General features: G+C 34.2%; 1 protein-coding gene across 9 annotated transcripts in view; it reads left to right on the forward strand.

Moving 5' to 3' along the window:
• The window catches only part of DENND1B (DENN domain containing 1B), a 277,216-nt gene that overhangs the window by 57,774 nt on the left and 202,293 nt on the right, over positions 1–17,149 (forward strand). For all 9 annotated transcript variants that reach the window (XR_007720441.1, XM_050765246.1, XM_050765279.1 and 6 more), the window contains exon 3: positions 4,344–4,387. Coding sequence is in view for 8 of the 9 variants with exons in the window: in XM_050765246.1 (XP_050621203.1) it covers positions 4,344–4,387 (44 nt within the window). In the remaining variant the exon portion in view is untranslated. The remainder of the gene's footprint in view (positions 1–4,343; positions 4,388–17,149) is intronic.

The raw sequence follows: 17,149 nt of genomic DNA on the forward strand, positions 1-17,149 counted from the left end.
AACAATCGAAAACATACTTCAGCTTCTGTCTGAGGCTCCTCTCACTGTATTGATCTGAATTCCAACTCTTCCTGTCTTCTCAGGGATCTTGTATTCCTTCTTTGCTGGCTCTCTGCTAGCTCATTAATTCCCATAGCCTTTTAAACGTGTACAAGTCTGTACCAGTCAAAAGAAAAAAGCAAATGTTTCCAGCTTAATCTTTCTGTCTACCTTTACTTTCCTCTACTTTTTGTATTCCTTCTTAAGCAAATTGCCTCTGTACATACTGCCTCTCTTTCCTCATACTCACTCATTCCATAATCTTAAATCGGCCACCTCTTTCCTACCCTTTCTCTGATGCTCATCTTACTGTAGTGTTATGTCTTTTAATGTAGTTGCCATCCTTCAGTCATCATCTCTCAATGTGTTGCAGCACTTGTTGGAGGATTTCTTTTAGATATGCCCTCTTCTCTTGACTTTCATAACAGCACACACTCTAGCTGCATTCTCCCTTTCTGGTTGTTTTTTCTCACTTGATTTATACTACTGTCTGCTTCAGTGGCTTCCCTTGCTAATCCAGCTTTATCTCTAAACGTTCTCTCCCTCTTAGTCTACATTCTAGATATGTTAGATGTTTTTTTCTGTTTCTAAAAGGTATTCTGCTTTCTTTTAACCTTCAAGATGTTATGCATACTGGTTCTTTACTCTAGAATGTTCTCCCCTGCCCACTTTATGGCCCAGATTACTTGCTTGTCTAACTTTTGTCAGTTTTTGTCCTTTCCTTTTGAAGTCCTTTAGTGACTCTCTAAATTAGATTTCCTAATTATGTGCTCCTGTAGTACCCCTTTTTCTAGTATCATAAAAATGCATTGTTTTGTTACATTATATATTTAGATGCTCATCTTTTCTGTAAGTGGTAGACCCTGTTTTGTTTAGTTGACCATTATATGTCCACAGATGAAAGAATAAAAATCATACATTACCAAAAAATCACACATTTTCTTTAATGATTTTTGCTCATTTATATTCAGAAAACATCATTGCTTCATTAGGAACACTTTTTGTTTTTTTTACATTTTTAAGCCAGTGAATTTTCAAGTTGAGTTCAAATGTTCCTACAGGATCCCTCACTTAAAAGAATATTTTGTACAAAAAACGAAATTGCCCTTTGACGTTTCTCTCTGTGAATGTTGTAGGGCATTGTAAGGCAGGGACTTTTTCTCTTCCTTTAGCACTGCATAGATTTTTGAATGCAATAAATTGAACTTAAATTGGCCACAAAAATGTGTGAAATATTGGAAATTATTTAAAACATGTGCTTCTCACATCTCAATAAAGAAAGCTGTAACTTCAGACATTACCTAGCTACATGAGTAAATAACAATCCTCATTGTTTTGACCTTAGTTTCTTCATACATATTCTTCTATAGTGTGGGTATATCAGGTACTGAAACCCATAATCGAGAAAAATACTAATATTATATGTTATACTTTTCCAAAAGTATGTAGTCTGTGAACTGCAATTTTACAAATGCATAAATTTGAAGATACTGTATATTTAATCGTCTTTGAATTCCACAGAATTAAGTAAATATTATCCTTTTGTGCAAATTGGAAATCTTTTACTGCATACTTTTTTTGTAGTATAGTAGAATCTCACTGGTATTCTAAGTTATTTTAATTTTGTTTTCAGTTAAGGACTAGGAAATGTGAAATATTCGATTGGGAAAGAAAATATTACTGACTTTATCCTACTTTACATTTTAAAAAAGGCTTAATAGTGAATTTGGAATCCTTATGTTGATGATGTGCAAATCATACTTTAAATATTCATCTTCTAAAGTTACTGATTTAATAAAAATTTGTATTTTTTCTTACTATGCTGTAATATCTGTTATTAAACTAAGAGTTTAATATGTTTATGTCAAAATCAAGTATTCTTCCTTTTTATTTGGTTTCTAGAATGTTGGCAGTAAAGTTTTTTTTTCTTAATTAAGATATGGAGTTTCCTTTGATTTACTGGTAGACATTGGAAAAAAGAGAAACACAGTGTATATCAGTCATAACTGGCAACAATGATTCCCACCAGCAGTTCTCATCCTTTCACCCATAAAATCAGCATAAAATTGACCTAACATTGCCAGATCAGATTGAGTATCTGGAAAGTAATCCTCAGGGAACAGAAAATTCAGTCTTTGTGCGTAAAGTTGTTGAATCGGATTATTTTTTTCAGAGCCCTTTTGTTTCTTCCTTTGCAGTACTTCTGAAAAGTTGCTACAAAGATGTGTCAGATGTGGTCTAAATCTAATCACATAGGCAGTAACTAAGTTAATCCATTTCAAAATATGGATGCACATGATTATAATAACTTTTTGAGTGCTGGAGGGTAAATTTAATTTAATGAAAATAGCTAGGATATTTTCTACTTTGTGATTAAACCAATAGATGCATTTTTCATGTACTTATTTGTTCTCCCTCCGAAAAAACAGAGTGTACAGAAAAAAAAATGGTAGTGAGGAAAAGTCAGGCAGCAAAACATATTTAGGTAAATGCTACAAACACAAGTGCAAACTGTAAGCTATTCGATAACATAAATATCCTTATTTAAGACAGTTGTAAGAAAGTTGTCACAAACATCTTCTCAAATAGTAATTACAAAGTTGAAGTTACTTAAAAGGGATATTTTAAATATTCACATTGAAGCTCTGTAATTTCATTATTCACGAGAAAGAACTGTTCTATATTTCTGCATGAAGATTTGTTTATGTAGCCATTAGTAATTATATTACTTTATGAAGATAAAAACTTTCATTTAATGTTTTATGAAAATTCTGTCATACGCCTTTGTTTTATGAGATTCAAATCTTAGCAGCTACCATTTTGGTAAAACTGCCATGTAAATATATGTCTATTTTTTTAACTGGGAACATAATTATCCACAAGACATTTATGTTTGAGTGTTTTTAGGTGATATATAATACATTCCACATTTATTTTAGAAATGTATACATTTTGTTTTATATGAGGATATAATCATTTAATATTACCTTCATAAATTTGTAATGTATTATTCTTATATAAGATGTTTTAAATTATTGATTTTTATTATTTATATGGAAATTTTTTAGTCCTTAATAAATAAAAAGTTTAATTGTCGAAAACTTACTTTTTTCTTTTTAATGTAAAATACCTGAAAAACTTCTGTGGAACTTAAGTATAAACACAAGAGGAGCCAGCTCATGCTAAAAATGCTGCTAGACATTTATTGAGTTTTGGAATTAAAAGTTTTGAAATATATATGTATATATACTTAGATCATATTTTTTAGAAAATGGTATGAAGTATTGGAAATAATGGAAGCAAGCTGTAAGTTTTCACTGATTGGTACATGAAGTGTTGTCTTTGAGCCACAAGTCTTTTTACTTGGCGTGGAGTTCAAACCCTGTCATATGGGTGGTACTTGTTACTCGTATTAGTCTTATCTTGGGCTTTCAAGTTTTGTTTTGTCCAGAAGAAATAATCCATTATTCACTATCCTTTTAAAACACATCTGAAGTGTTCAGAAGTTTATTTTTGACAGAATTAAACCATAAGTATATGACTAAAATATTTATTAGTGCTTACTAAACTAAGATATTAGCATTTTATTGTGTTAAGTAGAAGAGAAATACTGTGAGAAACAAAGAAAATGAAAAACAGGTGTGAATATTTGTAAAACAATATTGGTTTATATATATTAATTACTAGATAAAACATGTTAGGTAAATTTCTGTGAAATGCCCTGCAAATATCAATTGTATTTTAAATGAGCTGCTTTACATCTACTTACCAACTTACCTATTACTGCAAATGTGAGATTTAAAAACTGATAGAAGGCAAATATTATTACAGTTTTTGTAAATCTTAATTGGAATTTTAAATGGATATTTAAGGTGTATTTTGGTCTAGTCTCTGAGGGCTATATTTTATTACATACTTGATACATTTATATTTTTCTTTTCAAAGTAATACCAGTATTTTAAAAGTGTACTTAAAATAGAAAATTCAAAGTTTAAAATCTTAAAATCTAAGATATGTAAAAAAAAAGTGAGTTACTAAAAGAAATACAGTAATGATTTTTAATAACCTGGCCAAATTATTAATATCATTTATTTCTATTTGAAGGTCATTACATTTCTTAAAAAGTCAAAATATTTAATTATAGAAAGGAAAAGAAGTGAATGTCATCAACTATAAATGTTTAAAGAAAAATTTAAATGTTGTAATTAAAGTAGCTTTGACAATTTTAAGAGTGCTTAACCAAGACTGTTCCTTTAAATGTGTTATTTTGCTGTTGTTTAATTATACATGTCAATTATTTACAGATCCTGTGGTATTGTGGAAATTCCCAGAGGACTTTGGAGACCAGGTTGGTACTACGTAATTAAAAAAAAAAATTGAAGTATTATGATTGTTGCTACTATTACTGCTGCTGTTGCTAGTGTAACTACTAGCAAACATGGATTGCTAAAATTATTTTCTCTTGATCAACTGTGAGAAAAAAATGCATGTGTGCAGAATATATGGAAGAATCTTTTAAAGTTACCAAGTAGATGGGTGATGAAGAAGTCCTTATATTGAAACTCATAGGGACTAGATGTTTAAACTTTCAACATAGTTTATACTTGTTTAATTTATCTATAGAATATATCTTTGAAAACATTAAAAACAATAAAAGGTTGACAATGTGAAATCTTTGTTAAATATAGTCTTATTATTTCTGTGTACTTAGAAATAAGTGTTACTGCCATAAATAAGTGATCTGTTCTCTCCTTGTGACAGTAATATCTGAGTCATTTACATATAGAAGTTGAATTATCACTATTTTTTCATTTTAAAGTAGTTCTTACCTATAGCTTTACTTTCTTTAAAAAATATATCATGCAAGACAACTAGATGAATTTATTCCATTTGCATTTTATATTATAGTCTTCTATAGTTCCTCAATATTTAGTATGACCAAAATGATGAAGTAATTTTATATGATATATGTAAATAGAAAAATCATTTAAACTTTGTTATAGATTTATCATTTTGATGTTGCTTTATATATAATATACAGTAAACAATACAGATTTAAGGATTTTTTTGCCAATTATTTTTTTGCTTTTTTAAAAATTGACACGGCCGGGCGCAGTGGCTCACACCTGTAATCCTAGCGCGTTGGGAGGCTGAGGTGGGCAGATCACGAGGTCAGGAGTTTGAGACCAGCCTCACCAACATGGTGAAACTCCGTCTCTACTATAAATACAAAACATAGCTGGGTGTGATGGCGTGTGCCTGTAATCTCAGCTACTGGCGAGGCTGAGGCAGGAGAATCACTTGAACCTGGGAAGCAGAGGTTGCAGTGAGCTGAGATTGCGCCACTGCACTCCAGCCTGGGTGACAAGAGCAAGACTTTGTCTAAAAAAAAAATAAAATTGACATATTATTCTACACATTTATAGGTACACTGTATTTCGATACATGTATACAATATGTAATGATGAAATCAGGGTAATCAGCATATCCATCACCTCAAACATTTGTCATTTCTTTGCACTGGGAATATTCAAAATGTGCTCTTCTAGGTATTTGAAAATATATGATAAATTCTTGTTCATTATAATCACCCTACAGTGTTATAGAACACTAGAACACTAGTCCTCCTATCTAGCTGTCATTTTGTACCCATTAACTAACCTCTGGCTATCAGCCCCAAACCCCTGCCTGCCCTTCTCAGCCTCTAGTAACCACTCATCTACTCTACTTCTGTGAGATCAATTTTTTAAGCTTCCAATATGAGTGAGAACATGAGACATTTGTCTTTCTGTGCCTGACTTATTTCACTTAACATAATATCCTCCAAGCCCATCTGTGTTGCCATGAACGACAGGATTTTGTTCTTTTTTTATAGCTGAATAATATTCCATTTTGTATATATACCATATTTTTTAATCCATTCATTTGTTTACAGACACTTAGGTTGATTCCACATCTTGGCTCTTATGCATAGTGCTGCAATAAATATGTATCTCTTTGGCATACTGATTTTCTTTCTTTTGGATATGTACCCAGTCAGGAGTGGGTATATATCAACTTTCATGTTTGTAAATTGTGAGAACTGCATCTGTGGACTTAAATTATAGTAAGTTTCTGTATTGTGAATTTAACAGTGACAAGATTATCTTATCCCCTTTATTTGAAGACATAAGAAAGGAACTTGCTCATCAGGCATCCAGCAAAAAGTACTTATTTCTATCAGAACTTAAATTTGTATAATAAAAAACCTGGAATAATGTGTGAAGCTAGTAGGACAGAACATAGGGTAAACACTTCAGGATGTTGGGTTGGGCAAAGATTTCATAAAGAAAACCTTAAAAGCACAGGCAAGATAGGAGGACTGGTGTTCTAGTGTTCTATAACACTGTAGGGTGATTATAATTAACAAGAATTTATCATATATTTTCAAATACCTAGAAGAGCACATTTTGAATATTCCCAGTGCAAAGAAATGATAAATGTTTGAGGTGGTGGATATGCTGACTACTCTGATTTGATCATTACATATTGTATACATGTATTGAAATATCACAATGTACCCATATATATGTAGAATTATATGTCAATTTTTTTTTTTTTAGACAAAGTCTTGCTCTTGTCACCCAGGCTGGAGTGCAGTGGCACGATCTCAGCTCACTGCAACCTCTGCTTCCCAGGTTCAAGTGATTCTCCTGCCTCAGCCTCGCCAGTAGCTGAGATTACAGGCGCGTGCCACCACACCTGGCTATGTTTTGTAATTTTAGTAGAGACAGAGGTTCACCATGTTGGTGAGGCTGGTCTCGAACTCCTAACCTGGTGTATATAGTGGGATTGCTGGATCATGTGATAGTTCTGTTTTCAGTGTTTTGAGGAACCTCCATACTATTTTTTTATATAATGGCTATACTAATTTAAGTTCCCACCAACAGTGTATGAGTTCCCCTTTCTCTGCCTCCTTGCCAGCATTTGTTAGTTTTTGTCTCTTTGATAGTAACTATTGTAACTGGGGTGAGACGATAGTTCATTGTGGTTTTGATTTGCATTTCCCTGATGATCAGTGATGTTGAGATTGTTTGATGTGTCTATTGGCCATTTTTATGTCTTCTTTTGAGAGATATCTATACATCTCATTTGCCTATTTTAAAATTGTACTGTGTTTTTGCTGTTGTTTGAGTTCCTTGTATATTCTGGAACTTAATAATTTGTCAGATGATTAGTTTACATATATATTCTCCCATTCTGTTGGTTGACTCTTCAGTCTGCTGGTTGTTTCTTGTGCTGTGCTGAAGCTTTTTAGTTTTATATCATCTCATTTGCCTATTTTTGTTTCTGTTGCCTGTGCTTTTAAGGTTTTCTTTATGAAATCTTTGCCCAACCCAGCATCCTGAAGTGTTTACCCTATGTTTTGTCCTACAGCTTCACACTTTATTCCAGGTTTTTTATTATACAAAATTTAAGTTTTGGTAGAAATAAGTACTTTTTGCTGGATGCCTGATGAGCAGGTTCCTTTCTTATGTCTTCAAATAAAGGGGATAAGACAAATATTGTCACTGTTAAATTCACAATACAGAAACTTACTATAATTTAAGTTCACAGATGCAGTTCTCACAATTTACAAACATGAAAGCTGATAAAAGTATGTGTTTAAAGCAGTTCATTCAGAAATAAGCCTACAGACATGTGATTTTGAATAAACATGAAATAATACTTTTCTAGATGTGAAAGTCAATCTGAAAGACTTGGAAATTACACTCAAGAAGTCTGATAAATTGGCGTGATAAATATTAATTACATCTAGTACAACCTTTGACCATGGTTTCACATAAAAAGAGGGTATAGAATTATAATTTGATTTTAACTTTTTAGAGAAAGGACAGATTTATAAATATCTTAAGTATGTAAAGGAACTTCCTACAGTGAAGACATGGCTTGGGAATAAGAAGTTTGCATTTGTTCTCAAGTAGCTTGTAGTTAGATTAGAGCCTTGCTCACTCATTTTGCTATTCATATATGTGTGTATATATGTTTCTCAATTCTGTCTTGTCTGTTCAACCAATTATAAAACTCCTATTCCTGTTCAGTTCTTTTTTTTTTTTTTGAGTTTCTACCTTTTACTTTTTAAACTGCCCCTGAGCATTTTTAGGGGTTCTGAAGACTCCCAACTTTGGGTTCACATGAAAGTGATAATATACTTGTCAGGTCCAGCTTGGAATTTTTAAATTTGGGGCTTAATTGTTGTTCTGTTTCTGAAACTGTGAGATCACTGGAACATCAATAAGCCCTCATATGCTTAGTGAAATACAGAAGCTCTTAACCATGTAATGGTGATGAACATTCATAACTCTTAGGATTCTAGTTTACAACAGTTCTTATAGCCTTCTTGAAGGTTAGAGCTGAAAGGAACTTTAGATACCATTTTGTGTATCTGTTTCATTTTACATCTAAAGAAATCAAGCTTTACATGTGAATCTAGTCAAGGGCCTTGAATAATCGTTTTGCTATACAGTTTTTAGGGAATTTATTGAATTCTACAGAAGACACAAGTACTCTGTGTACATTTCTTAACCCTTTTCCATATTACTGCTTTTCTCTGCCAACTGCCTGCTCCTTAACTAGCCTTTTCTCTGGATCTGAGGCCACCTAACTAATTATAATCTTAAAAAGCTCTTTGTTTCACTCTTACCATGCACTGGGCTCTATAACTAGGTGCTTTATGTGCATACTTCATTTTATTTTTAAATCCTCCCAGGACTAGTGGGAGATAGTATCATCCCTGAACTGAGTCTTAAGAAAGAAACTTACCTGAGGTCACAGAGCTTGTAAGAGGCGGAGCTAAGATTTGAAGACATGTTTGTCTGACTCAAAGGCATGTACTGTTAAATTTTTAGCTTTATTGTTTTTCTTCTGCTTGGAATGTTGTCTCAAACTTTCCTTACTTATTTTAGCTCCCTTAAAAAAGATTATTTTAATAATTTTTCTCTTTGTATCTTTAGAATTTAAAAGCAATATGTAATTTAGTCCAAAGAATATCAATCCATTTATCATAACATGGAGTTGTAGGTCCCTGTAGGCACTGGTTTATTATATGCTTCTCTCAGTATGTTTTCCTTCTTTTGGCAATTGAGGAACCAGTGGGACAAATGACATGGCATTTCAGGAGCTTTGATTATATATTTTTTCTTTTTTTTGATACAGTGGATGGTTTTGTACAGGAGAGTATTGGGAGATAAAACTATATAAATGAGCTGGGTTTTGGTACAGTTTGCCTTGCTGAAGAGTTGGTCCTTCAAGTGGGAGAGATTTCAGTATGGATTGGTTGTGGTAGAAACTAGAGGCGAGGAAATTAGTTTGGTAGCTATTTCAGTACAGTGAAAAGTAAGAAGGATCTGAAAGAATCAGTTACATTAGGAATGGAAAAGAGTACAAGCGTAAGGGAAAAAAGAGATTGCATGAAAAAAATTATTTTTATTTTTTATTGATTGATTGATGATTGATTGATTGAGACAGTGTCCAACCCTTTTGCCCAGGCTGGAGTATTGTAGTGCCATCATGACTGGCTCAAACTGAAGCGATCCTCCCACCTCAACCTCAAGCAGTCCTCCCACCCAAGCCACCAAAGTGGCTAGGACTACAGACATGCATCGCCACTTCTGGCTAGTGTTTTTTATTTTTTGTAGAGATGGGGTCTCACCCTATTGCCCAGGCTGGTCTTGAGCTCCTGGGCTCAAGTGATTTTTCCACCTTGGTCTCCCAAAGTCCTGGGATTACAGGCATGAGTCTGGCCAAAAAGTTTATTTTTGAGGGACTGGGGAGAGATGGAGAAAAAGTAAAGAAGAGAGGATGAGTTTGATTTTTATCGTTTCAAGAAATGTTGAACAATTTTCTATGTGAGTGAAGAGAGGAGGCATCAGAGATTTGAAAAAATGGAGAATGTTTGCAACCCAAGAAAATAAAAAAAGCGTGAATATTCAAATTTGAGAATTGCCATAGAGGTAGGAATAACTTTCTTATTGTAGGCAAAAAATATAATCAGTAAGCCAGGGAAGCAAACCCATCAAAATTGACTGAAGTTTATTTTAACAATTTTTGTAGCTTCTTTTCAGAGTCAGATATTATCAAACAAGACAAAAATCACATTTTATTCCATTGTGTGCTCATGTTCAAGAGCAAACACTTTAAGACATCTCAGAGATCTGCAGTCAAAATGATGATGATGAAAAGTAATAACATCATCATTTATGGTATTCGTGTTAACATGCAACAAATTCATGATTGTTAGTATATGAATCCATACCTCTTAAAAATGTATCAAATTTAATTTCTAATATAATACATTTCAATATTTATACATGAACAACAGCTCTCCAGGGTCCTTAGTAAGTCCCAATAAGGAAAATGAGTATAGAGGTGTTGTGTTTTTTCCTTCCTTCCTTCTTTCCTTCCCACCCTGCCTCCTTCCCTCCCTTCTTTCTCTCTCTCTCTCTCCCTTTCTTTCTTTCTTTCTTTCTTTCTTTCTTTCTTTCTTTCTTTCTTTCTTTCTTTCTTTCTTTCTTTCTTTCTTTCTTTCTTTCTTTCCTTCTTTCTTTCTTTCTTTTTCTTTTTCTTTTTCTCTTTCTTTCTTTCTTTCTTTCTTTCTTTCTTTCTCTTTCTTTCTCTTTCTTTCTTTCTTTCTTTCTTTTTCTTTCTTTCTTTTTCTCTCTCTCTCTTTCTTTCTCTCTCTTTTTCTTTCTCTCTCTCTTTCTTTCTTTCTCTCTCTCTTTCTTCTTTCTTTCCCTCCCTCCCTCCCTCCCTCCCTCCCTCCCTCCCTCCCTCCCTCCCTCCCTCCCTCCCTTCCTTCCTTCCTTCCTTCCTTCCTTCCTTCCTTCCTTCCTTCCTTCCTTCCTTCCTTCCTTCCTTCCTTCCTCCTTTCTTCCTTTCTTAAAGCAAAGCTGAAGTACTGCTTTGTCTGCTGTGTCTCACACCTATAATCCCAGCGCTTTAGAGGCCGAGGCAGGCAGATCACTTGAAGTCAGGAGTTTGAGACCAATGTGGCCAACTGGTGAAACCCTGTCTCTACCAAAAACACAAAACAATTAGCTGGGCCTGGTGGTGCAGGCCTGTTATCCCAGCTACTTGGGAGACTGAAGCAGGAGAATTACTTGAATCAGAGAGGCGGAGGTTGCAGTGAGCTGAGATGCCGCCACTGCACTCTAGCTTGGGTGAAGAGTGAGAACCTGTCTTAAAAACAAAAACAAAAACAAAACAAAACAAAAAAAGCAAAGCTGAAGTGAACTTGCTGATTTAGGGCAAAACCATTCTTTTTCTTTAGAAAACAAAAGTATATACTCAGTTGTTTCTTTGACACTGTTGCCCCTAGTGTAGTCTTAAACACTCATAGTATTATAACTTTTAATCTAAGTAACGTCTTACAGGAAAACAACAGCAACACTTGAGGGGTAGATGATTGAGAACTTTCCATCATACACAAGCATTTTAACAGACTGCCAGAGCTGCCCACATCTCTTTTACATTTTAGTAAAATAGGAAAAATGAACACATCTGTTAACATAACTCCAAGATAATTGCCTTTTGATAGCATACAAAAATAAGAAGAAAAAGTATATAGACAAATTGTGCTTAGTAATTAATGTTTTGGTGTTCTGAGGAATTATCCATTGATTAAGTCAATTTAACATCAATTCCATTTTTCGGTTACCTAAGGATTTTGGAAATTATATTCAAGTACATGTACTACATAATATAATCACTGCTGACATGAAGTTTTCCAGAATAGTGATTAAGTTTGGTTAAATAGAAATTTACATTTTATATAACCTTAACATGTCATAGTTGCTTATTAGTTCAGTAACTTGTATACATTTGGGGAAAACATACCCAAGTAGAATAAAATGTGTACTTGCTCTGTCCTTAACATTATTAAATCAGAGGAGACATGGCTATTTTTATTAAGTCAGTTATAAAACTTGAATTTTCTAAAGATTTACCTTAATAATATGAATTTGAATCGTCTAAGGATTATTTTGAAAGTCTAGCTCATTTGAAATATTAGAAGTTCAACTTCCTTATTTTATAGATGTTTTGGGAATATTCTATTTATGTACATTTCTCTCTATAAGTTAGTCAGTACAGAGTGTCTTTAATTTATGAGGCTTTATAATCTACTTTATTGATACTCTCCAGAGATAGGGAAATATTTCATACTAACACAACAAGAGCAAAGGTCTTTATGAAATATAGGCATCAATATTTTTGGTGATGTCTTTAGTTATACTGTGTATAATAAACAGATAAAATAGATATGTAGGAAAATTGAAAGAATTATAAAGGTAATGCTGTATTTTCAAGTCATTTTATGTTTTTGATTGTTACTCTTAAATTAGAGATGAAAAATTTTGCCAAATATTAAACAAATGAATGTAGCCTAGGCAATTAGCATGTAGCTTTAGCTGTCTTAAGAATTTAAAATTACTCACAGAGTACTTTGAAAGTTGCTTGTCTGGCACAGTAAAGCTATAAAGAAGATGACATGGTTCTTGTCTTCCAGAAGTCTGTGAGGAGAAGGAAGATTGGACTGGGAATCAGATGTGAGCTGCTCTGGTTCTTCTTCTTTCTTCTTTTATTTTCTTTCTTAAAAAAAAAAAAAAAAAAGGTGGGGGAATATAAGTACAGAACCTGCAGGTTTGTTACACAGGCATACATGTGTCAGGGTGGTTTGCTGCACCTATTCACCCGTCCTTTAAGTTCCCTCCCCTCACCCCTGGCCCCCAAACGGGCCCTGGTGCGTGTTGTCCCCCTTTCTGTGTCCATGTATTCTCATTGTTCAACTCCCACTTGTAAGTGAGAAAATACGGTGTTTGGTTTTTTGTTCCTGTGTTAGTTTACTGAGGAAGATGGCTTCCAGCTTCCTCCATGTTCCTGCAAAAGACATTATCTCATTCCTTTGTATGGCAATATGGTATTCCATGGTGTATAGGTACCACATTTTCTTTATCCAGTCTATCATTGATGGGCATTTGGGTTGGTTCCATGTCTTTGCTATTATAGTGCTGCAACAAACAAATGTGTGAATGTGTCTTTATAGTAGAATGATTTATATTCCTTTGGGTATATACTTAATAATGGGATTACTGGGTCAAATGGTTATTTCTGGTTCTGGATCCTTGAGGAATCGACACAGTGTCTTCTACAGTGATTGAACTAATTTACATTCTCACCAACAAAGCATTCCTGTTTCTCCACAGCCTCACCAGCATCTATTGTTTCCTGACTTTTTAATAATTACCATTCTGACTGTCATGAGATGGTATCTCATTGTGGTTTTGATTTGCATTTCTGTGATGATCAGTGATGTTGAGCCTTTTCTCATATGTTTGTTGGCTGTATAAATGTTTTCTTTTGATAAGTGTCTGTTGATATCCTTTGCCTACTTTTTGATGGGATTTTTTTTTTCTTGTACATTTGTTTGAGTTCTTTGTAGGTTCTGGATATTAGTCCTTTGCCAGATAAGTAGATTGCAAAAATTTTCTCCCATTCTACAGGTAGCCTGTTCATTCTGATGATAGTTTCTTTTGCTGATAGTTTAATTAGATCCCATTCATCAATTTTGGCTTTTGTCGCAGTTGTTTTTGTCATGAAGTCTTTGCCCGTGTCTGTGTCCTGAGTGGTATTGCCTAGGTTTTCTTCTAGGGTTTTTATGGTTTTGGGTTTTACATTTAAATCTTTAATCCCTCTTGAGTTAATTTTTGTGTAAGGTGTAAGGCAGGGGTCCAGTTTCAGTTTTCTGCATATGGCTAGCCAGTTTTCCCAGCACCATTTACTTAATAGGAGATCCTTTCCCCATTGCTTGTTTTTGTCAGGTTTGCCAAAGGTCGGATGGTTGTAGATTTGTGGTGTTACTTCTGAGGTCTCTGTTCTGTTCCATTGGTCTTTATGTTTGTTTTGGTACCAGTACCTGCTGTTTTGGTTACTGTAGCCTTTTAGTATAGTCTGAAGTCAGGTAGCATGATGCGTCCAACTTTTTTCTTTTTACTTAGGATTTTACTTTTTACTTGACTCTATGGGGTCTCCTTTAATTCCATATGAAATTTAAAATAGTTTTTTTCTAATTCTGTGACGAATTCAATGGTAGTTTGATGGGAATAGCATTGAATCTATAAATTACTTTGGACAGTGTGGCCATCTTCATGATATTGATTCTTCCTGTTCGTGAGGATGGAATGCTTTTCCATTTGTTTGTGTCCTCTCTTATTTCCTTGAGCAGTGGTTTGTAGTTCTTCTTGAAGGGGTCCTTCACGTCCCTTGTTAGCTGTATTCCTAACTGTTTTATTCTGTTTGTAGCAATTGTGAATGAGAGTTCATTCATGATTTATTTCGTTCTCTGCTTGGTTATTTTTGGTGTAAAGGAATGCTTTGTGATTTTTGGACATTGATTTTGTATCCTGAGATTTTGCTGAAGTTGCTTATCAGTTTAATGAGTTTTTGGGCTGAGATGATGGGGTTTTCTAATATAAAATCATGTTGTCTGCAAACAGACACAGTAGTTTGACTTCCTCTCTTCCTGTTTGAGTGCCCTTTATTTCTTTCTCTTGCCTGATTGCCCTGGCCAGAACATCCAATACTATGTTGAATAGGAGTAGTGAGAGAGGGAATCCTTGTCTTGTACCAGTTTTCAAAGGGAATGTTTCCAGCTTTTGCCCATTCAGTGATATTGGCTGTGGGTTTGTCATAAATAGCATTTATTGTTTTGAGATATGTTTCATCAATATCCATTTTATTGAGAGTTTTAAACCTGAAGAGATGTCAAATTTTATCAAAGGCCTTTTCTGCATCTATTGAAATAATCATGTGGTTTTTGTTTTTGGCTCTGTTTATGTGATAGATCACGTTTATTGATTTGTATATGTTGAACCAGCCTTACATCCCAGGGATGAAGCCGACTTGATTGTGGTGGATAAGTTTTATGATGTGCTGCTGGATTCGATTTGCTAGTATTTTTTGAGGATTTTCGCATTGATGTTCATCAGGGATATTGGCTTGAAGTTTTCCCTTTTTTTGTGTCTCCTCCCGGTTTTGGTATCAGGATTATGCTGGCTTCATAAAATGAGTTAGGGAGGTATCCCTCCTTTCAGTTATTTGGAATAGTTTCAGAAGGAGTGGTACTAGCTCCTCTTTGTATTTCTGGTAGAATTCCGCTGTGAATCCATCTGGTCCTGGGCTTTTTTTGGTTGGCAGGCTATTAATTACTGCCTTAATTTCAGAACTTGTTATTGGTCTATTCAGGGATTCGACTTCTTCCTGATTTAGTCCCGGGAGAGTGTATGTCTCCAGGAATTTATCCATTTCTTCTAGATTTTCTAGTTTATTTGCTTAGAGGTTTTTATATTATTATATGATGGTGGTTTGTATTTCTGTGGGATCAGTGGTGATATCCCCATTATCATTTTTTATTGTGTCTGTTTGCTCCTTCTCCCTTCTAACAAAGAATCACTGAATTCTTTGTTAGTCTAGCTAGTAGTGGTCTATCTGTTTTGTTATTTTTTTAAAAAGCAGCTTCTGGGTTCATTGATTTTTTTGGTGAGTTTTTCATGTCTCTATCTCCTTCAGTTCTTCTCTGATCTTAGTTATTTCTTGTCTTCTGCTAGCTTTGGATTAGTTTGATCTTGCTTCTTTAGTTCTTTTAATTGTGATGTTAGGGTGTCAATTTGAGATCTTTCTAGCTTTCTGATGTGGCCATTTAGTGCTATAAATTTCCTTCTTAACACTGCTTTAGCTGTGTACTAGAGATTCTGGTATGTTGTCTCTTTGTTCTCATTGTTTTCAAAGAACTTCTTGATATCTGCCTAATTTCATTATGTACCCAGGAGTCATTCAGGAGCAGGTTGTTCAATTTCCATGTAATTGTGAGGTTTCGAGTGAATGTCTTAATCTTGAGTTCTAATTTGATTGCACTGTGATCTGAGAGACTGTTTGTTTTGATTTCTGTTCTTTTGCATTTGCTGAGGAGTGTTTTACTTCCAATTATGTGGTCGATTTTAGAATAAGTGCCATGTGCCACTGAGAAGAATTTATATTCTGTTGATTTGGGGCAGAGAGTTCTGTAGATGTCTGCTAGGTCCACTTGATCCAGAGTTGAGTTCACGTCCTGAATATCCTTGTTAATTTTCTGTCTCATTGATCTGTCTAATACTGACAGTGGGATGTTAAAGTCTCCCACTATTATTGTGTGGGAGTCTAAGTCTCTTTGTAGGTCTCTAAGAACTTATTTTATGAATCTGGGTGCTCCTATATTGGGTGCATATATATTTAGAATAGTTAACTCTTCTTGTTGAATTGTTCCCTTTACCATTATGTAATGCCCTTCTTTGTCTTTTTTGATCTTTGTTGGTTTAAAGTCTATTTTGTCAGGGACTAGGACTGCAATCCCTGCTTTTTTTTTTTTTTCCTTTCCATTTGCTTGGTAAATTTTCCTCCATCTCTTTATTTTGAGCCTATGTGTATCTTTGCATGTGAGATGGGTCTCCTGAATATAGCACACCTATGGGTCTTAACTATCCAATTTGTGTTCTGGCTGTACTTCTAACTTGAGTGCAAGACAGATTCGTGAGGAAATGCTAGTGTTTAGGAGGAGTACATAGAAGGTGATCTTTAAGCCTAATTTTTTGATCACTGAATTTTGTCCTTTAGTTGGTCCTCTTAAGGTGAGACTGGAGAACACTGCCATATAGTTCAGATATTTGAGTGTGATACCCTATTGTAGTAGAAAGACAGAATGATGAAGTTAATTCATGATTTGAAGTTGTGGTAGAGTGATAGAGACGTTGGAACGTTATTTCTTTTATTTAATTGAAGATTTACATAATTTTTTGATAATATAAATATGAGTTTGAATCCTAACCCTGTCAGTTATATGGTTTTTGCTGTCAAAAAATATCCCCTGCTCTTAGTAACATAATAGTTCACAGGATTAATTGTAGGAGTAAGGTCTATCTGAAGCACTGTGGTAGGTATTCAGCAAATGAGAGGGCATGGTCAGACTTCCTTCACACACTATCCCTGTCTTCTTAGGTTTTGTTTTGTTTTGTTTTGTTTTGTTTTGTTTTCTTTTCTCTTT

Source organism: Macaca thibetana, chromosome 1 (genome assembly GCF_024542745.1).
Source record: "Macaca thibetana thibetana isolate TM-01 chromosome 1, ASM2454274v1, whole genome shotgun sequence".
Lineage (NCBI taxonomy): Eukaryota > Metazoa > Chordata > Mammalia > Primates > Cercopithecidae > Macaca > Macaca thibetana.